The 24,403-nt window shown below is 51.7% G+C and overlaps 8 protein-coding genes across 8 annotated transcripts; 7 read left to right on the forward strand and 1 right to left on the reverse strand.

Annotated features, from left to right (window-relative positions):
• Positions 1-665: 665 nt before the first annotated feature.
• CONPUDRAFT_106666 (uncharacterized protein) lies at positions 666-2,931 on the forward strand. The gene is made up of 5 exons (XM_007772090.1): positions 666-1,150; positions 1,208-1,427; positions 1,509-1,688; positions 1,742-2,533; positions 2,599-2,931. Exons 1-5 carry the CDS (start codon positions 709-711, stop codon positions 2,714-2,716), a joined length of 1,752 nt encoding a protein of 583 aa, XP_007770280.1. The 5' UTR covers positions 666-708; the 3' UTR covers positions 2,717-2,931.
• A 1,705-nt stretch (positions 2,932-4,636) lies between these two features.
• On the forward strand, positions 4,637-6,163 carry CONPUDRAFT_138087 (acid protease; the record flags this gene model as incomplete). Its single annotated transcript, XM_007772091.1, has 4 exons — positions 4,637-4,919; positions 5,003-5,100; positions 5,166-5,646; positions 5,698-6,163. 4 exons carry the CDS (start codon positions 4,637-4,639, stop codon positions 6,051-6,053), a joined length of 1,218 nt encoding a protein of 405 aa, XP_007770281.1. The 3' UTR covers positions 6,054-6,163.
• A 1,284-nt stretch (positions 6,164-7,447) lies between these two features.
• On the forward strand, positions 7,448-9,170 carry CONPUDRAFT_155357 (uncharacterized protein; the record flags this gene model as incomplete). The annotated part of the gene is made up of 10 exons (XM_007772092.1): positions 7,448-7,461; positions 7,519-7,578; positions 7,634-7,710; positions 7,760-7,912; positions 7,954-8,030; positions 8,089-8,376; positions 8,432-8,689; positions 8,738-8,793; positions 8,861-8,900; positions 8,967-9,170. The coding sequence occupies 10 exons, from the start codon at positions 7,448-7,450 to the stop codon at positions 9,168-9,170; spliced, it is 1,227 nt and encodes a 408-aa protein (XP_007770282.1).
• A 2,871-nt stretch (positions 9,171-12,041) lies between these two features.
• CONPUDRAFT_138088 (uncharacterized protein) lies at positions 12,042-13,950 on the forward strand. Its single transcript, XM_007772093.1, has 11 exons — positions 12,042-12,059; positions 12,223-12,388; positions 12,456-12,463; positions 12,515-12,591; positions 12,656-12,786; positions 12,841-12,929; positions 12,996-13,136; positions 13,187-13,384; positions 13,438-13,498; positions 13,550-13,602; positions 13,663-13,950. Exons 5-11 carry the CDS (start codon positions 12,720-12,722, stop codon positions 13,765-13,767), a joined length of 714 nt encoding a protein of 237 aa, XP_007770283.1. The 5' UTR covers positions 12,042-12,059; positions 12,223-12,388; positions 12,456-12,463; positions 12,515-12,591; positions 12,656-12,719; the 3' UTR covers positions 13,768-13,950.
• A 744-nt stretch (positions 13,951-14,694) lies between these two features.
• CONPUDRAFT_138089 (uncharacterized protein) lies at positions 14,695-16,522 on the forward strand. The gene is made up of 2 exons (XM_007772094.1): positions 14,695-14,722; positions 14,785-16,522. Exon 2 carries the CDS (start codon positions 15,763-15,765, stop codon positions 16,465-16,467), a length of 705 nt encoding a protein of 234 aa, XP_007770284.1. The 5' UTR covers positions 14,695-14,722; positions 14,785-15,762; the 3' UTR covers positions 16,468-16,522.
• Positions 16,523-16,768: 246 nt separating this feature from the next.
• CONPUDRAFT_83176 (uncharacterized protein) lies at positions 16,769-18,451 on the reverse strand. The gene is made up of 3 exons (XM_007772095.1): positions 17,123-18,451; positions 16,978-17,066; positions 16,769-16,906 (listed from the first exon to the last, which is right to left on the reverse strand). The coding sequence occupies exon 1, from the start codon at positions 17,594-17,596 to the stop codon at positions 17,342-17,344; it is 255 nt and encodes an 84-aa protein (XP_007770285.1). The 5' UTR covers positions 17,597-18,451; the 3' UTR covers positions 16,769-16,906; positions 16,978-17,066; positions 17,123-17,341.
• A 1,503-nt stretch (positions 18,452-19,954) lies between these two features.
• Positions 19,955-20,975, forward strand: CONPUDRAFT_138091 (uncharacterized protein). Its single transcript, XM_007772096.1, has one exon. The coding sequence runs from the start codon at positions 20,180-20,182 to the stop codon at positions 20,603-20,605; it is 426 nt and encodes a 141-aa protein (XP_007770286.1). The 5' UTR covers positions 19,955-20,179; the 3' UTR covers positions 20,606-20,975.
• A 606-nt stretch (positions 20,976-21,581) lies between these two features.
• On the forward strand, positions 21,582-23,744 carry CONPUDRAFT_83178 (UDP-glucose dehydrogenase). The gene is made up of 9 exons (XM_007772097.1): positions 21,582-21,702; positions 21,765-21,782; positions 21,839-22,118; positions 22,182-22,472; positions 22,534-22,909; positions 22,985-23,168; positions 23,229-23,431; positions 23,495-23,584; positions 23,639-23,744. Exons 1-8 carry the CDS (start codon positions 21,660-21,662, stop codon positions 23,525-23,527), a joined length of 1,428 nt encoding a protein of 475 aa, XP_007770287.1. The 5' UTR covers positions 21,582-21,659; the 3' UTR covers positions 23,528-23,584; positions 23,639-23,744.
• The last annotated feature ends 659 nt before the right edge of the window (positions 23,745-24,403 follow it).

Raw genomic sequence — 24,403 nt, forward strand, 5'->3', positions numbered from 1 at the left:
AGCAGTTCCAGTTTCTTGGTGCCTGACTGCATCCGGCTCCCGTCCTCTGATGAACTTTGAACGTGAACCATCCCTGGTTCCTATTATTGAGCTAATAATAAGCCAACCTTTACACCTAGGAACTATCTTAGCGCTCTCCGTCATCCTTGCCCGTCTCTCGTCCATTTGTCTCTGTCTGAGAGGACCTCTTCTTCTCCACGGACCGTCTTGAGCAACGGAATGTAAGTCTCCTCGCCCAAAGCTCGGCGGTCAAGCCCACTAGCTAGCCTACTGGACAAACCTGGACAAACCCGGCGTCTCGTCATGACTTGTAGTTTTGCACTTATCGCCTGCGGACTTTGAATGGAGGAAGGGTGGTTTTCATATCAGGAGCGATTACGCCTTGACACACACTGGCGCTTGCTAGATGATATAGCGACGGAGGGATGGCGACGAGGAGGGCGGTTGGATCGACAGTGTTCCTTAGATTCCATGTTGTGTCTGTGTATAAGATAAACTGCTTATCTGAAGTGTATGTTTGTGGAGCAGAGAGGGCTCGCGTGGCATGATGGACACTTCCCAAAATAGAGAAAGGAAAGCTTGGCGCGTCTAATAGGCGTGGAGTTGTAAAAAGGTGCAAGTTGAACGCTGTCGATGCAAAGACGTCCGGGCCCACTCAAGGGACCCGCACGCATAGGAATCCCCATCAACGACCGTCTCCGTGCAGACATGGCCTCAGACCAGAAATCCGCCGCCTCCTCCTCCCGCCTCAACCAGCGCTCATTCGGCGTCACAAACAAGATCTGGCTCCTCCTCCTCCTCTGCTGCTTCCTCTTCTTCGTCACACACGTCTTCGTCCCCTCCGCAGCGCCCCCACCCCGCCTCGGCACCTTCACCGACGCACGCCAGGAGCCCAAGAACTACCTTCACGAGGCCAGCCTCCTCTCCCCCGATGGCATCGTCGGCGGCGTCAACGGCTCCGAGCAGGCAGCGAGCAACCCCTTCGACTTTTGCCCCGTCTTTGGGCCCAACGACGACATTGCGGAAAAGTACGGCATCATGGTTCTCTCCCAGAGCAGGATGCATCTAGGCAGCGGAGGCCGCGTCCACCGCGTCATCCAGAAGGCCCTCCTCGGCCAACCCGTCATCATCAGTGTTCTCGGCGGCTCAGGTGAGCGTCCCATCCTTGCTACCTACGTATCGCTGCAATTTTCTGATAATCGCATAGTATCGGCATGCCATGGTGCAGGCGACGACCCGCTCTCATCAAAGTGTTATCCTTCCCGCTTCTTCCAGTGGTGGACGAGCATCTTCCCGCACCCCGCCTCTGAGCTTACCAACGGCGCCATGCGACGGACAAACTCAGGCTACTTTGGCTACTGCAGCACACACCACGTCCCCGACTACGCGGACCTCATCGTCGTCGAGTTCGATACCGACGACGGCGCGTGAGTGCATTTCTCTCTCCTGTCGTCTTGGCATCCCCTCACCGTGATTATCAACGTATGATTCTGACGAAATGCGTACAGAGACCCCAAGGCGATGGAACACTTTGAGCTCCTCATCCGCTCTCTGCTCGACCGCCCCGACCAGCCCGCGGTGCTCATCCTCGGCCACTTCAGCCCCCAAGTTCACCAGGCGCACGGATACGCGGGCCCCGAGCACTTGCACAACGTCGTCGCGCAGTTCTACGACGTCCCCCACCTCAGGTACGTACTCCACACTCACTCCAAACGACCCTGGCCTCACTCACCACAACCAGCGTCAAACCGATCCTCTACCCCTCCTACATGGTCAACCCGGACCTCATCAAGCCCTACTTCGCAGACAACATCCTCGCGAACGCCGACGGCCACGCGCTCCTCGCCGACGTCCTCGTCTCCTACTTCCAGTCGCAGATCTGCGCCGCATGGGCGACCGCCGCCGGGCACTCGTACGAGACGCTCCCGATGATGCTCGCGCCGGGATACAACCCCTCGGGCGACACGCACCTCTTTGGCGGCGTCGGCGCGCGCAAGGGCGTGCCGGAGCCGAAGAAGGCGGATAAGGCGGGCAAGGAGAAGGACGCGAAGGAGAAGGCGGAGAAGGACGGCGCCGGCGGGAAAGACAAGGGCACCGGCGGGGAGGGCGCGAAGACGGATCCGATCCCGATATACCCCGAGCTGCGCATTCCGCCCGTGCGCATCGGCACGCGCGCGGGGGAGCAGCGCCCGTTCGAGGAGCCCGCGCCGTTCTGCGCGTCTGCGAACGACCTTGTCAATCCTTTACCTCCGTCGTTGTTCTACGGCAGCGGGTGGCACAATGCGCGTCCGCCGAGCGGGACGAGTCCGTTGTTGACGGCGGGGTATCATTGGTATGCGACGCAGCCGATGAGCAAGCTGCGGGTGCCGATTAAGACGGGGGCGGGGGATGTGGGGATTTATTTTTTGAAGGAGCCGCTGGGGGGTGGGGAGGGGGAGGGGGAGGGGAGCGCGGTGGAGTGTTGGGTGGATGATAATTTTGGGGGGGCCAAGATTATTGAGGGGAGGGGGCAGGTGGGGGCTGCGACGCCTACGTGAGTTTCTCCTTCGTCTGGTTCTGGCTTGTGGGAGTGTGGCTGATGGAGTTTGCGATTTGTAGGCTGGAGATCATCGATCACTATGTGTCGCGCGGGAACCATTATGTCGAGTGTGTGTTGCTCGGCGACGAGGGCGTCGAGGTGTCGCCGTTCAAGATTATCGGCATTTTTGCTACCTAGTCGTTCACTGTTTTCTCAAAAATTAGTTGATGGTCGATACCAGCGGGGGAGTGCGCGGCGTGGAGGGCGATCTGGGGAGCGTGGATACTCTTTTTTTCTTAGCTAACTCTAACTAGGGCTACTGTTATGTAGTGTAATATCGCGGAACGTTGGCGGTACCGGGCTGCTAGCTGTACATACAGTATGTGCGTGATGGGGCTGCGGCTCGATCGCGGGCGTCCTATTATATATCTTTTATCATAGACACTCACCGGCAAGTACTCCAAGCTCATGAGATCCTGGACTAGACAGAAGGACACATGTTTATTCGTCATGCTTGTTGCGGGATGCTGCCGATGGTGCCTCGGCCTCAAGACGAGTCGAGGAGAGGTTTCAAGCTTCAAGGGAGATGCCAATACACCAGTGTTTGAAGCTGAAGCTTGAAGCTTGAAGTCTGATGGCAGAATGGCGGCGCTGGCCAGCCATTTTCCTGGCACGCCTGGCATGCCATTGGCGGCTGGCAATGGGTATGACTAAGTTTTCTATTATGGAAGTTTATGTGAGCCTAAGTCGCGTTAGATCCGATTTATGTACTCATATAGCTATAAGTACAATAATCATTGTAGCCTTCGTAGGCTGGCGGTTTTAGTTGCCATTGCATTATTTTGTTCCCAGCTCGCAAGTTCGATCCTCTCCCCTGCCATTTCCGAGTGCCATCGCCAAATGGCATGCCATGGCACTGCCATTGGCCGGATCATGGCATCCCACTGGCACCACTGGGGGCAATTGCCCATGTTTTTGTGGAAAACATTCAAAATGTTTTGAGCACTTCTTTCTTAATTGGGAAGGCAGCCTTCCAAAATTGGTAATTTGAGCAAAACATTTTAAATGTTTTTGACATGTTTTCCTTGGAAACATTGACTAATGCCCCCAGTGCACTCCAAACACTGCAATACACCGATGCGTAGTTTAGGGCCGGCTTGGTCAAGGTAGCTGTGTCCGCGTATGTTCGTAGCTACTACTACTGACTATCAGCTGAGTTGTCTTCTCCTCGTCTCCAGGAGCACACCCACTCTACCGGTCTTCGTCACAGCACCAAGGTTACGTCTCAGCCATCTGCGGACGCCGTTGTGTGTGTGCTGCCAGGTATACTAGCCACTGCCCCTGGCCCTGTGTTTCTTGTGTATTCTGTGATGAATCGTGGATCGTGGATCAGGGATCATGAGCTATGCGACCGTTGACAACGTGAAAGCTGCGAAGTTTCTCGATCGTTGTCAAAAGGTCGGAACTGCCAGTATATGCGTGACTCGAAGCTGTGGTACGTTGTAAGTAGTTGAAAGAAGGCGCTGCTTTTACTATGTCAAAGATGATCAGGGGAGCTGCTGTGTATTGGTGCGTTGTTACTGTCATCATTGGTTACGATGTCGAGGAATGATGTTTGGATAGTAGCTGGCAAACGTTGCTGCGTGTGTGTACAAAGAACAGCAACGGTATTTCAAGACAAACGCCCATGCGCATGTGGTGAGCCGCTGATGTGCACGGCTGAGACTCTTTATGTTCTCGCCTCATCCTAGTCCGGCTTTCTCTCTGCCCGACAAGGCAAGGCGCTGTGTTATTTCCGTTCTTCATCATTCGCGTCCAAATCTGCGTACAGGTGCGTCAAATGATGAATCTCGAATCCACATTGTCGTTCGTTGTCCCAGAGATTCTCAGGCGCAGAACATGTTCCTCGTTGGCCTTGGGCCCTGTCAAACAGGCTCGTGGCGCTAGCAGGCAGGCATGCGTTCATCGATAGCACAGCTCCACGGTTTTCTGCATGCGCGTATATAAGCTACAGTGTTCGAGATACGGTGGTCACCACAACCCACCCCGCTACTACTTCTTGTGGCATCGTCACCGCTATCTAGTACTACCCCAGCCCAGCTTCGACCAAGGACTACGATGTTCCCCTCCCACACACTCCTCTCCATCTGCCTGCTCGCCACGGTCGTTGCTGCCGTCCCAGCTCAGCGCGACACCAAGCGTACGCCAAGTGCTACGCTCGGTGTCACGCGCCGCTTCAGAAACCTTGCCGCGGGACAGAGGCTTCCCGATATCGACCGCGCGCGTGCCGCGGCGCTCAAGCAGGGCGGCCAGAAGGCGAAGCGCGATGGCGCTGTCAGCGTCACGAACACACTGGTAACTTACACGGCCAGTGTTGGTATCGGATCGCCGGCTACCCAATGTGAGTATTCCATCTGGGCTGTCTTTCGAGAGTGCTTGGATGAACGCGGTGGCTGAATGAAGCTGTGCTTCACGCTTTGTCAGATACACTCTTGATCGATACTGGTAGCTCTAACACTTGGGTTGGCGCCGATAAGCCCTATAATCCCACAAGCTCCTCCACGGACACGGGTAATACTATTGTACGTTTCCTCTTTCGTGTATACTCATCTAGAAGAGATGGGTGAGCCTTTGTTCTGCTCCACAGACGGACTCCTACGGCTCCGGGGAATTCACCGGCAAAGAGTACATCGACACCGTGACGCTCGGCAACAATCTCACCATTGCCAAGCAGATGATTGGCGTTGCTTCCCAAGCCGAGGGCTTCCAGGACGTCGACGGCGTTCTCGGAGTCGGCCCAGTAGACCTTACGGCCGGTACCGTATCCAACACGAACACCGTTCCCACCGTTATGGACAACTTGTACTCGCAGGGCACCATCAGCCATGAATTGCTTGGAGTATACTATGCACCTGTGTCGAGCAGCGACTCGACGGGAGAGTTGAGCTTCGGCACCGTCGACACGAGCAAGACGACCAGCGACGTGGCGTATGTGCCCATCACAAGCACGCAGCTCGTCAGCGAGTACTGGGGCATCGACCAGAGCATCAGCTACGGCTCGCAGACGATTCTCGACTCGGCCTCTGGTATCGTCGACACCGGCACCACATTGATTCTCGTCGCTTCTGGTGTGTTCCTATACTGTATACCGTGGCCAAGCTACCTAACGCACCATCCAGACGCCTTCCAGAAGTACCAGTCTGCCACCGGCGGCACCATGGACCAGACGACCGGCCTCCTGACCATCAGCGCGGACCAGTACGACAAGCTCTCGGCGCTCAACTTCGAGATCGGCGGGACCACGTACGCGCTCAACGCGAACGCGCAGATCTGGCCACGCTCGCTCAACAGCGCGATCGGCGGTGCGAGCGGTAGCATCTACCTTGTCGTCAACGACGTCGGGTCGGCGTCGGGCGAGGGGATCGATTTTATTAATGGGTATACCTTTTTGGAGAGGTATTACTCCGTTTTTGATACGACTAATAAGCGGGTTGGGTTCGCGACTACCGCTAACACGAATGCGACCTCGAACTGATGTGTCGGCATAGAAGGCTGGATCTCGCGTTTGCTGCGGTCATTGGGGTTCTCTAATGTTAAGGGTAAGCGACTGGCGACTGGCAACTGGGTTGTAATATTGTAAATAGCTTGGGATAACAAAGTTGAATGATCGTAAAATCTGCTTACGAGTTGTTAGATTAGTAACATAAAGGGAAACACTTAGCGACTCTTCTCCGATATCTCAGACTCGGAATGAAGGAGACGTGCTCGTTGAATAGTTATCCATGTAGCCATTTTTTGCGCTGTGAACGGCTTGAAGGAGTGGGCATTCTCAGCGCCTTTGACCCGATATCCACGATGCCCAAGCTCTCACCGTGTTTCTACGCCAGATATACCAGAAATCGTGACCAGTCATTCTGTACGAAGCTTCCCGCCCACAGGATCGGAGCGCTCTTCGATGAGAACAACCTCCAAGGTTTGTTTTGTTTTATACTTAAAATAATGTGAGGATAAACAGCGGTATATATATGACAAAAGACTTTAAGAGGGTAAGGCATGTCTCAGAACTCCCGGGATCCTGCATCCTTCCCCCGTGGTACCTACCTAGTATTGGTAGTCCGTTTCGGTAAAGGGGACATGTGGGTGCATGTGGGCGCTTGTGTACTCGCTGCCCAGTTTGCAGCCGCCGGCTTACTTGAAACCCCGACATATATTGGTGCCGAGATTGACTTTTTGCCTCGGTTCCATCTGGGCTTGTCGTTCGCTCTGTTCTAACCCCTCCTGTCCGCATCGTCCGAGTCCGCCAAGTCGTAGCCATCAAAACACGTTTTGTGAATGGACTTACTCTCCGTACCTACTCTCCGTCCGCTGGCTACTCCTGCTGCCCTATCGTCTCAAGAATTCCAGCCAGACTCGGATGCACTTCTATTCATCAACAGTCTCCGCCCTGGCTGTCTATGATGTGCATGTGCCACTGTTCACTGGCTTTGTGCTTTCAGGTTCAAAACTCTCCGGTCCCCAGTCTTTCATGTACTATCTGCGTCGCGAAAATCAACTACATTCATAGGGTTGAGCTAGTAGGTGAGTCGCGTCTTCCTTGTGTTCGTGAACGGCTCGAACTTATTCATCTCCCAGTACTCACTCCCACTTCATCATGCTTACCAAAACGGCCCAGTCAGCTTCGCAGCCGTCAAATCCCAATATGTGCCCTTCCACTGACCGCGTCTACTTACCGCCCGCTGTGACCGAGGACACGCCTGCGTGGACACCGCGATCACGTCCTTTCCCAAATTCTGCATGTTCGCAAGTCCATTCGTCCGCCATCATCAAATATGTATCTACTTTCAATGGACTTGCGGACAGCCCCATAGACTCGGAACTTTGTCCGCCCCCGTCCGCCGCCTGCCTGCCTTTCCCCCAAAGCCGACCTCCATGTACTTCTTGCGGTCTTGAACGCGGACACAACGTCTCTAGGAGGTACTTATACAGCGTGATGCTGTCAGGCTCTCCAGAATCCTTCGTGACACTATTCCGTCGCTCGTCTCAGAATTATGTCGCGAGGAGTGCGTCCTCGTACAGCTGCTTATTGGTTAATGCTCATGATAGGTCTCTTTGTAGTCATACACGTACGGCTGCCGACACTGCCGTCGATGCTTCAAAAGTCGTCGAAACGCGGTTGAACATTGCTGCGAAGGGTGAGAACTCCCCTGCGACAATCGCTTATACCTCTAACTTGCTTGTCAGTGACTCGAAACAGCGCCTTGCCTGTACCCATCGCGATTGCGAGTTTGCCTGCTTTCATGAAAGACAGATGCGAAGACACTGGGCTTCGGTTCACCCCGAAGAGCATGTCTCCAAACATCGATGCTGGCGTATTTGCCAAAGTGAGAGAACGTTGTGCACACGTACCACACACCTGACTCATGGCTGTCATTTAGCTCCGGAAGAGTTACTTGCTCGGAAGGCAAGGGTCACACGCAAGCCAAATCAGCCAAGGTCTCGAGATGATATGCAGGTAAGTCAAGCCTGCATGTGCGGGTGCAAGAAGATTGTTAAATGTATTTTATTGTTAGGGTGGCGATGCATTAGAGGTTGGAGGCAGCGGCGTCTCTCCGGCCCGTTTTCCGAGCTTTAATCGGCTTGGGAATGGAGAGGCAGCCGTGCCTGAAGAAGCCAAAGACGAGTTAGATGACAGAGAATCCGACTGCACCATAGACGACGCATCAGTTCCAGGCATAGCCAAGTCTTGCCACAGAGAGCTCGGCTACATCGCGGAGGACGGACGCAACTACACTGGTCGACACAACACAGAGGGAAGTTGGGCAACTGAAGAGGTCGATAACTTCATTCATGCTACCGAGGTACGTTCAGTTCGGCGTTTGAATTTTCCAAAATGCATTCAACGCGTGTTGTTAGACCGTCAACAATGCTACCAGCAATAGCTACGCGTCTTCTGTTAACTGGTTCAGCCCATCTCTTGCTGACCAGCTGGTCGCAAGTGGCACCACTGCTTACGCACAAGATCGCACCAATGTGCACGACATGTTCGTGCCGTCCGGCACTTCAGCAAATTCAAGCTATGAGACAGCAGAAGCTCAGCTCCTGCAGTACTCCAGTAATCTTCCCTATGCCAGTGGTTCCTCAATGGCTATCCCTGGTTACGGAGGAAATTTGGTATGATTCGCTTTCTTCCTCTTGTTATAATCTCCTGACACCCATCAGGTTGGATTTGGGGGACCTACTGGCATATCATCGGTGTCAAACAATGGCTTCGGAAAGTTTTCCACGTTGCTACTCAGTTGAGCGTTGAGCTGACTTATTTTTGCTGTACACAGATGGTCATAGTGGAGTATGGTTGCAGCACCAAGGGAGCCGGTACCATGACGTATGTCCCTCCAGTTTTGAGCGGGCTTCATAACCTTGACTGTGTCACTGATCTTGTTACTGGTAGAATACCACCGTTAGCATGCGCTCTGACGCGATGCAGGAACGTCTCGCTCCATCAGACGAGGCTGCGTGGCACCAACCGGCTCCCAAACCCTCGCTAACGGAACTGGGTGACAACGGTGTCTGGACGCGCGTGACTGATTCAATGCTGCAACACATTTTTGCACGTTCACAATCCTCAATGGACCAAGGACCCACCCAGAATTAACGCATCGGACGTTCTATGATGCATCAATCACAGGCTTTACGACACACCATAGACCCGCTTTCTTTATCACTTTGGCTTTTCTCTCCGCATATTTACAGCTCATGATTAGTAGTTTGCCACTGGGTGGTGCACAGCTAGATTATATATGTTCCTTTGCTTCCATCGGCAGCCTCTGCTTTGATGGCAACCCCACCTTCTTTCGCATCGCTATCTCTGGAATCTTTCCTTTCTATTCTGCTATATCACAGCGAGCATGTGCCCCTTCTTACTCTTAGTTTTTCACTATCTTCTTCCTTTACGCTCTTCCACTGCTTGACCTACTGGTCTTAGGCTCTTGGGTGATCTGTGCTGTTACGAAGTTTTACTTTACGTTGTTGAGGGAAATGACCCATGCTCTGATGTAGCCCTCACTTAAGCTTGGCCTCCGGTAGTGTCTATGTTTCTACATAAACCACATATTATATCTAGGCATATGAATCTAATTAACTACAGTAGATCTAACGTGCACTGTTTATGTTACTGTTACTTCATACCATACTTAAATCACGATAGAACTTAGATCAATAGATACAGTATCTCCACAGTGATCTTCTATCGCTTTACACACGTCGTGCATTATGAACCTCTCCATGAGATGGTAAGCTTTCAATCCGGATACCTATCCATGATGCAAGCATGATGAGCAGGGTGTGCAACTTTAAGACTAGATGGGAAAATACACCGGAACGTGCTCGCGTCATGGAGAAGGGAAGTGATTGCCATTACCCAGCTAAAACGTTAATCCTGTTGCATGCCGCCGGTAATGCGACCGGATATTCGCTGGGTTGGAATCTGCCGTAATGTCCAGGACTGGTTGCTGTCAGCGTCACGCGGCTGTCTCAGATGTGTGCGTGAGGAGGGAACGGTTTTCGCCATTTGTTGGCCACGTTGCTTTCCACCACTTGTCCGTCTAGAGTCCCGGTTTCATCCTCTGTTGCAGACTCTCCAGGCCAAAGCTATCCAGTTAAGCCGCGATGAGCCGAAGGGTGAACAAAAGTGGTGCTCGGTCCGACTACTGCACATGGAGGTCCATTCAATTGCGGCGACTTGGATTCAATTTCAGCTCAAGACCATACCCCGACAAACCCTTACCTTGGAGAGAGCAGGCAGCCACTATCGACGATCAGACCACCCTGACTATACGCATGTTGCTCATCGTATAATTTGAGCTCGAGGTCTGATCGTCGCTGGTGGAGATCCATGTCGCCGTCAGGAAGGCTGTCCACACCGTGGAGGGCACGACTCGAGCCATACGACGCTGTGACCGTGACGACAAGGTGAGTAAAAAGGGTGGAGCTGAGGGTTGGCGATGAATTCTGGTGCGTCTCCGGTTTCTCGCTCCTGAGCTAACTTGTGGGCCTCTTGAACGTCCGAAGACTCCCCTCCATTTCCTAATAATAACAACGATTCTACCAGACTTTGGGGCAACAAACCCACTAGTGCTATGAACTTGCCAGGGAGGCGCCATCTTCTGCAAGTTACCATTAGTGTCTACGTAGCGATTGCTGACACTTCTGCAGTTAACGTGGGGCGACCCTTGGGGAGACCTACGTCTTTTTCAATTGTAAGCTTGGCACTATGTGAAACATCTTCAGTGGTAACGTCAGGAACGACAAGCTGGATCTGGAAATCAGCAACAACTCTTACATTCCTGCTTATGCTCTCCCGGCTCAGTTCTCCAGTATGCTTCTCTACACGAGAACTGCATATCTAGTGCTCGGAGGTACGAGCCCTCACGCAGATTCAAAAAGTTGTGCCTAGGTATTCATGATTTAGTCAAAGACGTCAAGGAAAAGATGATAGAATATGCACATGGTTTAGGTACGGGTTCTTTTTATTCCGCCTTGGCCGCAATCGCACTGGAAACTGTAAGACTCGAGTTTGGTGTCTACTCGACGAGATGTTGCCTCGGAACTTCCGTTTGCTAGCAGCGGTTCTTCCTTTTCCTATGGATAACCGTTTTGAGATTTATTATGTCACAGAAGAGAACCAGGAGCTTTCGTACTGAAGGGATGTTTCTGTGGCTCAAATCGATTGGTGCGTCCGCTTTGCAGCCTTTATCTGATAGACACGACTGTGATGGCATTCTAATTTTCTTTCAAAACATTTTCCAGTTCTGACAATTGAATCAGGGCGATTGGCCAGGTGGGAGGCAAAGAAACTCACGTTTGGTACGCAATGATCTGATTTTGACTGCTTGATCATGAGCCATAGGGTCAACCTGATTATAAAATCTGGCTTTTAAGTCGTAGTATAATGGATCCTTGTACAGTCTATAAGGCTTAGAACGCACCGAAAGTCGTTTATCATCGACTTTTGGCGCACTCTAAGCGCTGTGTTTCATGCATCATGGGCCAACAGGCGGTAAGTACAGTTACTGGCGCGGAAGTGCCTACAGCGCCCGGTCCGCTCCCACGGCCGGTCTATCGCCGAGGTTCCCGTTCGAGGCTTGTCCACACACCCCCATATACCCTCAGCTTGTCCGCTATCGAAGATGCAACGTAGCCTCAGTTACATGAATGGACCTTGTTTCAACCAAACTTTTTACTTTTTCAGTTGGTCATCAAGCTGCTCGCCAGTAGCAAAGTAGTCAGTCCAACAATCGGACCGTCTGCAAGTGGACTGTTTGAAGGTCAATCTACGTTCGTTACGAATCTACGTTCGTTACGCGGGGCCTGGGTACTCAAGTTCGCCCATTCCGCCACCTGCAGCGGACTCGCTATGACCTCAAGATACAGCTTCGGTGCCATCTTCGCCTTGAATATGAATGATGGACCACTAGTAATATCGTACTCGTCCCGATAAACCAATCAGTCATGGTGTTTCGAAGTAGTGGACGGTATCTAGATTGTGAGTAATTCACGCCATTCCATTGCTCGTTGCCGTTCTTGCCTCGTTTTCATCCATGGCGCCCCAGCCAGAGTTGCATTATCCTAATTAGCCTTTTTTACCGTATGACATCCTGCGCTTTGTTCACGTCGATTAGGCTAATCTTTTTTATGTTTCTCGATAGCGCTCTCCCAGCAACGTACCCCCGTCCATACGTCCGCCGGTCCATTACGCTCTCAATATATCCCAGCTCGTTTCAATCAAAACAGATCCTAAGCCATGGGGAGCGAGCAAGGACTATATATACGGGAACAATGTGCTCGCATTTCCTCAGACATCTCTTAACGAAGGTGCCAAATCAGTGTATATTCTCATACTACAACGCTCTAACACGGATGGGGATCATGGACCTCTCAGAAGTGAAGGTATGTTAACCCAGCAGTCTTTCGGCACTGCTAAACTCATCTATACAACAGACTAAACGTCTGGGACGCAAGCTGTGCAATGGTGTATATTGTATCCAGCGCCGCGATGTGGTGCACTACCGTACCATGTAAGATTGCAGGCTTCATTCCTTGTCCTAGCTTTCACGTTCACACTAAAACGTACTTTGGCAGTACACTTGAAGCCAGACTCTCCTCCGTGAGCGGTTGCTTCTTCGTCCGTTGGCAGGAAGGAGCCATGCCCAAAGACGTAGAGGACCGGGAATGGATTGAGTCAGCGAAGAAAGGATGCCAGTGGCAGGAATGTAAATCATCATCGTCTTGACGAAAGGAGCTGAAGCTAATGAACTCTCTTTCAGCTGCTGAGATCGATTCAACCAGAATTGAGACGTACGCAGTGGGACTAACTGGCCCAATCAAGGAGTGTAAATGTGCCCGTCGACCGATTGTGAGTGTTCATACCCGTCAAACTGGTCTTCCCAATTCTCGGTGAATAATTGTATTGCGTCGGCAGAGAGCGGATTCAGGCTCCAACACCAAATGGAATTTAGAGGACCACGGAGAACATCGTAAGGTCAAACCCCCCGTGCTGAAATCGGATGATTCCGATATCTTTCGTCACTCCGTCTTGCTGCAGGGTAGCGTTGTTGCCGAGGTATGTTTGCATATCTTATCTCACTTCTTGAAACTCAACTATAGTCTCAGACGGAGCAGCTTGCTGCGCTGCGAACTTTTAAATCAAACAGAACTGCGGAGCCTATTGTCGAAATTTTGACAGTTCCCCTTCGGCCGCCCTCGTGCCACGAGTATGAGATGAGTAGCCCTGGGGATGCTTTAGCCCATCGGTCCGCCAGTGATAGTATAGGTTATCTACGTTTCTTTGTGCAACCCGAGCATCCCGTGGTTAGCGCTTCTCCTCTCCAAACTAGATTTGAGGAATGCTAATGATCGTTTAGCCAGATTTAGGTGGCAACCTTGCTACGGAAGTGGAAAACGATGCTTTCCACCCAACTTCACGTGAGCGTGCTGACATCTTTTGTCCAGTGAGAGTCTCATAAAACCCTCCAGCATTAGGAGGATACGACGGACGCGAAGTATATCAGGCGGGGGAAGCTCGTAGCGTGAGTCCGACCTCATTATCTCATCGCTCTTTTGCAGACCCAACTCAATCTGTTGGCCAGGTCAGTGATGACAAGCAACTCAGTGGAATGTCTCATGTACAATCCGAGAAACAGCGATCGCGACCCTTGCAAGCGAGACACGAACTTCAGGTCGAATGCTCCTAGACGTTTTCAAGATTTTGACCACAGGCGGATAAAAACTGAAAGAGAAAACTCAGAGGTATAGATCATGTTTCTGAACATGTTTCTGAAGTCCATGGGGGCCCCGTGTCCCATGAACATAATTAACTCTGTCGTACAACTTTGTGCATCATTACTTGTTACTTACCGAATTGTTCATTTTGGCGCTGCCTTTGTTACCTCCGTTTCATACTCATGGTTTCTAATCTGGCTCCAGCTTCCCCAGGTGTTCAATGTTGACATTATGGTCACGTATGAAGTAAGCATCGGGAACGCCATGAGAAGTGCTAGACGAAATGACATTCGTATCTATATCAAAGGAGATTCTCACCGTCCAGCTATGGAGTATTCTCTTGATGCTACTTGCTGTATGCACCAGTAACATCAAGGACGAAGGCTATATGAACGTAAATGAGTTGAAGCTGTGGTTGCTTCTTGACAGCCCCCCCGGCAGTAGCGGCTCTCATTTGTTGCTGCACATGGGCAAGCTTATGCTGCCCGCATCTGTTTACGACTCACATAATGAGCGTTGACTGGAGGATGCTTCGCATATCTCACGCGGAAGTTGCTCAAAACTACAGCCGATGGTGAACCAACGTGTACAACTGGTAGCGCGCGCGACGTGACCAGAACGACCACCTTACTTGACCTCTCATTCTTTACGTGACTAGTGTTGTCTTTGTTTGAACGCATACCTCTTTCCCCTAGCTTTATTCAACCGGTTTCAACATCACATTGAAGAGTGAAGATCCATAGTAACCTTTAGTAGTTTTGTTCCCGGAAAGCTGATGATGTTGTATCATGCGGACCCAAGAGCCTGTTTTAGGAACGCGGTGCCCTTCTGACAGTGAACAGTGAGACTTGTACCTTTATCCTCCTCTGCTCTATAAGGCATTGATTTCAGCGGATGAAACTCAATCTGAGTAGCATTGTCGTCGAGGTGGGTGGTACCTCCTCTCAACTCCGTCTCGCATACTCACTGGCACATCTTCGTCATCCCAGACCCTCTTTGACCACGTACTATGGTGGCATCGGTTCAAACCTCGGGTGGTGAAACCGTAACACCATCCACGCATGATCCATCCTCATCAGTCGCTTCATCCATCCCCATCGAAATCCTTGCTTCCATTTTCGGAGAGTGCATCCACCAGGCTCACGTTTCGACGCAAGGAGAGATCGAGGGACCGCACAGGCGGCTTCATCGTTGCTCTGCCAAATGTCTTTCCTGGATCCAGGTCACCCACGTATCGCACCACTGGCGTTTTGCTGCGCTTTCGCACAGCTGGCTGTGGAATCAAATAACCTCGGATTGTGTCCCCTGGATGGTAGAAATGTTTCACAGAGCGGGAGACGTGCCCTTGAGGTTGCACGTTGATGTAGCTGATGGCGATCAACTCGAGGCAGAGCTTGTGGCACGCGCTATTTCTCGGGCCCAAGAGCTGGTGGTGCGATACAGCTCAGCTAAGGCTATCGCACATCTGTTGGCCCATGTAGAAGACACACCTGTCCTCAAGATTCTGGCATTTAACAGGCACAATCTCGCTTTGTCACCGCCAGCCATTCCCGTCCATTTGATACTCTCCAAAGCACTTAAATTGGAGACCCTGCACCTATACGACACCATTCCAGATTGGACGGCAACCTACATTTCCATTTAGATTGAAATACTTCGTCTTCCACTTCTCCGATTTCAGGTACCCTCGCCCGTCATGTCACCAGATCGCGTCCGTACTCCAACAGCTCACAGCTCTCGAAGAATTGACATTCCACAACTCGCTCTCTCGCGAGTCCATCTCTCTTCCTCGGACTGGTTTGTCATCCAGCCTCCGACGCCTCACGATCACTGGTTGGAGTACCGAGCTCCACCGATTCTTTTCACATTATCGTCCTCCTCGTACACTTGCAAACGTCACGCTTATATGCAACGGAGAGGATGTCAACTACGACTACACCCTGCTGCACGCTTCTATACTCGATTTGATGATGCCTGATGTAGATCCACCTCCCCATCCACGGAAGTACATCATGCCTAGCTATGCACGCGATGCCAGTGCTCCGGATATCGATCGTCGGGACTGCTACACCGAGGTTTCTTTGGGTGTTGCGAGTTATGAGCTCCGTGTGCGCGCGTCACTGTGGAGACAAAGCCAGCTCCCTGCGGGTCCACCACCAACTACAACCCTTGACAAAACGAGCGTCACACCCACTGTTGACTTGGTGTACTCGACTAAATTTGCAGGTAGTATTCTTGGGCAGCTTCAGAATTCCCCCTTCTTCGACACCATCCGGCATATGACCATCTACGGCAATATCCGCAGCTCCCCGGCTATCGTCAGTTTGATCCAGCAGTCGAAGTCACTGCACTCCTTGATTTTGCAGCCTTCCAGGGGTAGTGAACTCCTTGATCTTGTCGAAGGCGGCTTGATAGGCACAAGGTCGAGGATGTCTTCCCCCGAGCTCAAGACAATTGTCCTTCAGGGTGTAGACTTCAACGAATATCAGTATCGAAGAGATACTGAGGCCATCCTCTCATATTGTCTGAATGTGCGAGCGCAGGAAAGCCATCCACTGGAAAGACTAGTATTTCAAGGGTGTCAAAATGTACGTTTGGATGAATGGGTGGAATTGAGGGAGAAGTATGGAACGGAGCTCATCGAGGAGCCTGAGTACACCATGGCCATTTGATCAGTAGAGTGTTTGCCGACGTTCATAAGATGTAATGACGTAGATTTTGTACACCAGTGGAATTTATCAGGATAGGATCTCCTGTTCTACTCCCACACTTTCTGAAAGTCGTAATTTGGTCGTAATCTGAGAGCCCGAGTTGAGCCCGAGCCAAGTTGGTCTGGTGAGGTTGAGTCGCGTCGCTACCGGAATTCGGAACTTGGCTCCGTCAGCGTCAGTCGCTGCTCCTCCCAATCGTCCATCCAACGTCCGTTTCGCTTCCATCTTTCTGCTTCTTCTCAACACGTCCTGTGCTAGTCCGCCTAACATGGTCTCCTACACCGGCCTGTCTTTCAAGTTGCTGTTTCTCGTACATTCCCGCTGCCAAAGCGAAGCTTGAAATTATGAAAAACTAGTCGCGTTAGACGAACACTGGAGCTGTTGTAGTAGGAACATTCTGGTGAGTATTGCATCGCTCGTAGCATTAGCTATCTCTCTATTGACTCTTTCTTCTCCTTGTTTGCTTCTCAGAAAGTCGCCAGCGACATAGCCCTTATCCTTCAAGAAGGTCTCGCTTCGGACATACGCAGGGATGGACAGTGCGTCGCACGAGGGTTTAGGCGAGTAATCCCAGTCGTCTAGCTTTCCTATTGAGATTGGAATTAACATCGTTTAGGCTCTTCCCGCATGAGGACGACAACTGTGCACTAGGTTCATGGCAACGATGGGACAGTACCCGTAATCTCACCTCAGACTCGACACCATCCCGCATCTCAGCTTGCTGCGGCACCCTCATCTTCAAGATACGCATACGTTGTTTTCTCTTCTCGACACACAGTGGGATAGCTATCATCAGGTGTCTCACCCTGGTCGCAGCCATTCGCAGTTCCCGCTGTCAGTAATTCGATACCCTCTCTGGAACAATTACACGAAAACTTGTCGTTGCTGGAGTAGGAGTGGAGTAGGAGGACTGCCCGCAAGTCTGGGCGAACATCTTTCCAATCGCATGCTTTTTGCAAACGAGCCGAGAGACGTGGCTATCAGGAACGTCCCGCGTGCTCAAAGGCCAATCACCCGCCCCAACTTCGAGAACCTTGTTACATGCACCATCCATAGCAGGGAAGCGTTGCCATTGTCCTGATAGTGGCATTAGAAGGGGCGCGATCCACTGCCTTTGTCCAATAATACTTGACGATCTTCGGTCTAGGCTGCAAAAACCGTATTCCAGTCTATTCTGACACAGTTTATCATCCGCAAAATTACTGGTTTACGCCTTCACCTTCTCTCATTCTTCTCGCTGCGCCCTCGAGTTCCTATCGCTTCAGGAATTCGCCCTCTTCCACTTGCCTCCGAGTCCCGCAGTACGAGCAGATAGCGAACATAAAGCTTTTCTCGACGTTTCGACATCTCTTATTCGCGGGTCACCCTTCGGGCCACTAATTTGTATCGCAAACTTCCATCCGCGAAGTGCGCTGTCTTACTCGTCAATTACGGTCGCGACATATGACGTTCACAATCAATACGAAGTCCTGTATAATCCCTTTCGCGATGCGTTCGCAATGGGACAGCAAGCCTTATGCGTCCCTTCTTTTTATGTTCCATCCAACGGCGGTGACAGGAGAGCCTCGGTTGCCGACCTCAGCTTTTGGAACGTGCGGCGAAATTCTCCAGAGCCATCAGTCAACTAAGTGTCTTACATTAGTACCAGTCGCGGGAGACTTGTCGATGAAAACGCCAGCTTAGAACTCGACGGACTCCAATAATTACCGCCCCCAATGCTCATCGCCGTCACCGACGCCTGCAGCCTCCCCAATTTTCACTACTCTGGACAATGTTACGATTCAATGGCGTTGTCACGGTCATCCGCGATGCCGCGCCTGCGGGACGGGGCTGCAGCCTACGGCAATATGAACAACTCAAATTCATGAACAAGGCCCCATAAAATACTACTGAGCACGCTTCGGATTTTCGACCTCTGGAGTTGACAACTGCGGAGGGCTTGATACTCCACTATTAAAGAAAGGTCCGCGCAAGCGATATGGAGGTCGTTGAGCGCACTATCCTTTAGAGAACGCGGAGCACGGCCATAGCTGGGCTTAGGTGTGAGAGTGAGGAGATGAACTGGTCGAAGGTCCTGATGATGGAGCTCTTGTGTCTTCAGATGTTGGTACGTGTCCATCGCTCGATATTCTTATGGCACATACTAATTAGAATATACAGGCCTGACAAACGCGGCGAGGAGAATCATATGCATGTTTCATTTCATACTCTCGTACGATACCCTAGTACCCAATCAAATTCGCGTGGTTAACAAGTCTGGGCGGACGCGGCTGATGATATTCGTTGCTTTGCCACAAACTGAGTCGTGTAAAGTGTGGGCGTCCACATGGAGGTCTGAGTAATTTCGCCGACCGCCATGAAAGATAGGTGTACCTCCCTCATTTTCCTCTGATGGTAACGAGTTAGTCATAGGGAAGGTTGGCGGCATGAGTTGGACTTACTGAATGCCTTGGGCTGCCGGACTCGAGTTGAATATCTGATTATAAATAATTGAAGTCGTTCGGAACACGTCCCGCCGTTATTCTGGCACCCAATGCTCATCACCGGTCTCAACAAAACATACCACGAACTGCCTCGCTTCTCACTCACGAAGAGCAAATAAATCGCTATAACAATGGAACTACTCGCAGCTCAGGGCTTTTGGAGCTTTTCGCGCGATGAAGAAGTACCACGAAGGAATCAGCACCATGGGTTGACCATGGGCCAAGTTCGCTCGCTCGAGGTCTAGCAAGATGAACGGGGGGACTCGGTAAGGTTTTACCTAACTTCGTAAGCTTCTATCTAACATGCGTATCCTTTTCCTCTTCGTTAGCTTCGCTCAGGCAGAGCATTCGGCGTTTGACCCATCGCATCTCATGGATGCACTCTTTGGTCCTCCGCAAGCCTCGCAATTGCGCAAGACATTCATAGAAATGTAATCGTGGTCAACTCGGGCGTTCTGGTAAGTGGAATCGCTCCTTTAGCAAGCTGTTGATATTTACCTAGCCAAAAATTAGTTCTTGAACTCTAGCTTCCGTGTTTTATGTCGACAACCTTAGCGGTACCGACCCAAGCCTCGACTGAAGAAAACACGGTTTCATTCCCCTTCCATTTGCCTTCCATTGCCATCCCCGAGCTGCCATGTTCCTTGCCGTCAGCTTTCTACTCTCGTTCTCAAGCTCTGCGTGTATGTACACGCCTGCTTGTACGGCGAAAGAGCGACACAACTTGATTCGCGTATCATCCGGCCGTTAGATCTTCTCCACCCCCGTGTCGTGGACTATTCAGCAAATTTACCTTCAAACGTCGAGAAGAAGCTCCGAAATTCTCGAGCATTCGCGTTATCTGGTGTTATCTCGCCACCAGCACCGTGTTCAATAGACTTGATTGCCAAATCTACAAGACGGTCTCATAATTAGGGATTTATACCAAGCTAAGACCCAGTGCCTTTCCCCCATACAAGGTGTCTATCTTCTGCACAACCTCTCGGACTCTCGGACCCTTGGTTTTAAGTCCCTTCCACTGTACGCCCACGTTTGCTGTAGCCGTCCAGCTTTAGTCGGGGAACCATGTTTCTATCACTCCTTGAACGTCTCACGTTTTAAAGGACCCATAGGTCTTCGCCATACGAGTACTGCGCGCACTCAATCTGCTAGGCCACCTCCAATCCTTGAATCGCTGGCGCGCTGTTGTAATGTCATGTCACGTCGGCAGCTTTCGCGAAACATCTGCGCAGGTTTTTGGCTCCATAGCGGTGGTTTCACTTTCGGATGCTCGAGCCAATCATCGCCGTCTGCCCACGAGGCTCATCCTTATGAACGTTTTGGCTTCACTCAAATTAAAGATCTCCACTGATGTTTTAAACGATGTCGCGAACGACATGCAATACATCCACGCTTCAGTATGGGCCGGGGTGGCTTCTTCCGCATCCACATCCACCTTGAACCGTCCCGTATCCCGGCTGTCGCTTCGATCAAACATAACTGTCGCCGTTCTGGGATACACCGCGTTGACACTGCGTTCATGTCCTTCCACTCTCGACGTCGGATATTCTCCAACGATTCGCTCGCTTCTCAGAGCGGGAATGCCGTCGCGCTGCCTTCTATCAACGATGACATGACCATCGAGCTTATAGATTCCGCGGCCGGACGGCTGACAGGTGTACTTAGAAATGATTTTGCAGCAAGGGATCAACACTAAAGGGTCGACGTTACCGGAGCCTCGACCTGCGTCTCCTCGAGGACATCCTACTCGTCTTCAGGAAGCTCTTCGAAACAGTTGGTTTTCGAGGCCGGACCGAATCAGTCGATGAGTTCGCCAAACCGCCTCAGGTCTAGCAGAACACGTCATAAGTATTCGGAGTATATACAATTACTTTGGGGTGCATTCATGGTTCCTTGAGATTTCTTCCGCTAGAGTACTCATCACATTATCATAGGTTTTGTCTCAATTATAGGTTACAGACTATCGTCCTATGCCGGTGCTACAACGTCTATAATGACTGATTCTGTCTTTCCATCGCAGGTACTGTTGGACACAGTTGCATACATACATGTATGCAACGATCCCCCTGAGCACCGTGAACAGTATGAACCCGGGTGCCTAAGTATTTTTGGGCGTAAGATGGCATGCTGACCTGAACCCTGCGCTTGGCATTCGAGCTAGTTCGACCGAAGTTTGACACCGACTTGACAGCGGAAGGAGATGGTCAAAACTTGGGTGCAGCCCGTTGTCAAGTCGCATCGCGACAGATCGCGACCTCAGGCTGGCGTTTGCTGGCGCAATGAGCATAGATGAGTGAGCCGAGCGAGCGATATGTATCTTTGGGACGCGTTGGGAACATACTTCAGGGTTTCCCAACCCAAGCATTGCAAGTGTGCGTATGAGATCGAGAGCCCGAGGGTAGTGCATGGGGCAAATATTGGGGAAGGACGCGCGCGCGCAACACCTACGTCACTTGCGACCAGCGAATTCGAGGGCATGGCAGATGGCAGAGATAAGAAGTCGGATGCCAGCCAGACCGCGACGGTGACTGATCGGGACCGCGAACCAGCATCAAGTTGAACCGCAGCCAGTACCTTTTCACTGGTCCAACGTTTCAGCGCCATCCATCTTCCTCCTCTCCTTGCCGTCGAGCCCCACGACTACAAAAGCATTTCCAGCCAGTTAGAGCCATGGCCTCAGTCCCACACACGGAGATCAAGCGCATCTGCTGCAGTGCGTGTAATCTCAACCTTATCAGGCAACGCGTCGAGCTAACCACGGTTCGTGACCTTCAGTCGGCGCGGGCTATGTTGGTGAGCTGCCCTCTTCACACTATCCTTGACCTCGAACTTGACTCCATCGCGCCCAGGTGGACCGACATGCTCCGTCATTGCCCTCAAGTGCCCCCACATCATCGTCACTATCGTCGACCTGAACCCTGCCCGTATCGCCGCATGGAATTCGGAGGACTTTGCCCTGCCCATCTATGAACCTGGTCTAGAAGACGTCGTCCGCCAGACGCGTGGACGCAATCTCTTCTTCTCCACCGAGGTTGACAAGGCCGTCCAGGAGGCAGACCTCATCTTCGTAAGCGTCAACACGCCCACGAAGACGTCAGGAGTTGGAGCAGGCTACGCTGCCGACCTCAAGTACGTCGTCCGTCTTCCATCCCGCCCTCCGAGATGTCTAATCCTTAACCCCTCTTTCCCCAGCTATGTCGAGTCGGCCACGCGTCACATCGCCCAGGTCGCCACTTCTTCCAAGATTGTCGTCGAGAAGTCCACTGTTCCCTGCCGCACGGCGTCCTCTATGCGCACTATCCTCGAATCCAACTCCCGCCCTGGATGCCACTTCGACATCCTCTCCAATCCCGAATTCCTCGCGGAAGGAACCGCTATCGCCGACCTTTACAACCCGGACCGTGTTCTCATTGGAGCACTCGACACCCCCGAGGGCGCAGCAGCGTGCGCAGCTCTTTCGAGTGTCTATGCCAACTGGGTCCCGTACGTACTCACCCGCATTGCATATATGCGTCTAGATTAGCTGATCATGATTACTTTGCAGTAAGGAACGTATCCTCAACGTCGGCCTCTGGTCCTCCGAACTCTCCAAGCTCGCCGCCAACGCACTCCTCGCCCAGCGTATCTCCTCCATCAACGCCCTCTCCGCCATCTGCGAGACCACCGGCGCTGACGTTCGCGAAGTCGCACACGCCGTCGGCCTCGACTCGCGTATCGGTTCCAAGTTCCTACGTGCCAGTGTTGGCTTCGGCGGCTCGTGTTTCCAGAAGGACATTCTCAATCTCGTCTATCTCTCGGAGAGTCTGCATCTCCCCGAGGTCGCGAAGTACTGGCGCTCAGTCGTGGATATGAACGAGTGGCAGAAGCTGCGGTTCGCGAAGACGGTTGTGGACAATTTATTCGGAACTATTACGAACAAGGTGTATATTCTTCATTATCTTCGCTACTGTGATATTCGCTTGAACTATTTGCTCATACATTCGATGTTATTCTAGCGTATCGCTGTGCTCGGATTTGCTTTCAAGGCCGACACCGGCGACACTCGCGAGTCGCCAGCCATTACGCTCGTAAAGTCTTTCGTCGCCGAGCGCGCCAAGGTCGCCGTCTACGACCCTCAGGTGTCTCATGATCAGATTTGGATGGATATGCAGTCGGCCTGCTCTACGCCCAAACAAGAGCGTAAGTTTCCTATCATGGCATACAGTCTCCGTCATTAACTAATTCGTCATTCTTCTGAAGTCTCCAAGCAGCTCACGCTGCACACCGACGCGCAGAGCACCTTCGCGGGCGCCAGCGCCATTGTCGTCGTCACCGAGTGGGCCGAGTTTGCCTCGCCGAACTTTGACTGGGAGGGCGCATTCGCGGCGATGACCAAGCCCGCGTTCGTGTTCGATGGTCGTGGCATTGTGAACGGCGCCCGTTTGAGGGAAATTGGATTCAAGGTTTGTTTATTCTACGGCCTTCTTATATTACTTTCGCGATGGGCTGACGTTGAATTTCATTAGGTTGTTACTATTGGACGGGGCGAGAACTTGTAGTTGTCCGTGTCGTCGCTCGGACGTTGGGAGGTTATACGTTTTAATTTTGTTAATAAAGTGAGTAGGAGTTTTGTGTTTCTTCAAAAAGCTGGGGCTGATCTTCGATCTCAGCAGGTAGATTCGCAGTAACGAGAATTATATGTACATGGTCCTGTACAATATCGGTGGCAAGATACCTATTTGAAATAGATGGCCGCATCGTATCGGCATGTTGTACGGATGTTTGGGATTGATCTGGATTTCACTTGAGGATAATTCTAGACAAGCGACGCACCGAAGGAAGGTCAAGAAGCAAATCCAAGTTATCCATGAACGTCTCCCGCCGCCGCTTCCAGCTCTTCGCAGAGTGCCTTCCTTTGGATCACGCCACCTGTCCCTACCAATGCTACACATTGGGCATACTCATCTCAACAAGTCTCTCGTGCATTGGCCCTAAGAACTCCCGCACCTGCGTGCCATGCAGCTCGGCTCTATTAACTGTCTTCCGTATTCTGTGTTTTTCAAATTATGTTCATGAATGCCATGGGATGTTAATGGACCTGCGATGCCGTCGACTATGTTCCTCCCCCGTTCTTAGAATCCAAGTCTCCGCCGCGCAGTGAGCATAGCTTCTATCATAATCTATGTCGGGCAGCAGATATGCTTCCTGGCGGAAAAACGGCTCGGAGAACGACCGATTTTATCGGCGAAAGGAGAGCAGGACCTGCTTGGTGTCACTGCGATGGATGGATGAAGAAAAAGAACGTCGCTACTACTTAGTCCTAGTCTTGAAGTTGACCTGCGAGAGTATGCGCGACGCTTGGCTTCCCCGACCCCGATTCTCAAAGAGCCATATCACCTTCCCTTCTCCCTTCCGGTTCATATCCTTGTAGAGCT

This window comes from Coniophora puteana (assembly GCF_000271625.1).
Source record: "Coniophora puteana RWD-64-598 SS2 unplaced genomic scaffold CONPUscaffold_8, whole genome shotgun sequence".
NCBI classification, from domain to species: Eukaryota; Fungi; Basidiomycota; class Agaricomycetes; order Boletales; family Coniophoraceae; genus Coniophora; species Coniophora puteana.

Bases quoted from the DNA above. Each gene is read 5' to 3' on its own strand.
- CONPUDRAFT_106666 (XM_007772090.1), top strand. From the start codon at position 709: ATGGCCTCAGACCAGAAATCCGCCGCCTCCTCCTCCCGCCTCAACCAG. The intron at 1,151-1,207 runs GTGAGCGTCCCA...ATAATCGCATAG, and splicing joins CAGTGTTCTCGGCGGCTCAG to TATCGGCATGCCATGGTGCA. The intron at 2,534-2,598 runs GTGAGTTTCTCC...TGCGATTTGTAG, and splicing joins GTGGGGGCTGCGACGCCTAC to GCTGGAGATCATCGATCACT.
- CONPUDRAFT_138088 (XM_007772093.1), top strand. From the start codon at position 12,720: ATGCCCAAAGACGTAGAGGACCGGGAATGGATTGAGTCAGCGAAGAAA. The intron at 12,787-12,840 runs GTAAATCATCAT...ACTCTCTTTCAG, and splicing joins AGGATGCCAGTGGCAGGAAT to CTGCTGAGATCGATTCAACC. The intron at 12,930-12,995 runs GTGAGTGTTCAT...TTGCGTCGGCAG, and splicing joins AATGTGCCCGTCGACCGATT to AGAGCGGATTCAGGCTCCAA.
- CONPUDRAFT_138089 (XM_007772094.1), top strand. From the start codon at position 15,763: ATGATGCCTGATGTAGATCCACCTCCCCATCCACGGAAGTACATCATG.
- CONPUDRAFT_83176 (XM_007772095.1), bottom strand. From the start codon at position 17,596: ATGCCACTATCAGGACAATGGCAACGCTTCCCTGCTATGGATGGTGCA.
- CONPUDRAFT_138091 (XM_007772096.1), top strand. From the start codon at position 20,180: ATGTCATGTCACGTCGGCAGCTTTCGCGAAACATCTGCGCAGGTTTTT.
- CONPUDRAFT_83178 (XM_007772097.1), top strand. From the start codon at position 21,660: ATGGCCTCAGTCCCACACACGGAGATCAAGCGCATCTGCTGCA. The intron at 22,473-22,533 runs GTACGTACTCAC...ATTACTTTGCAG, and splicing joins GTCTATGCCAACTGGGTCCC to TAAGGAACGTATCCTCAACG. The intron at 23,432-23,494 runs GTTTGTTTATTC...GAATTTCATTAG, and splicing joins TGAGGGAAATTGGATTCAAG to GTTGTTACTATTGGACGGGG.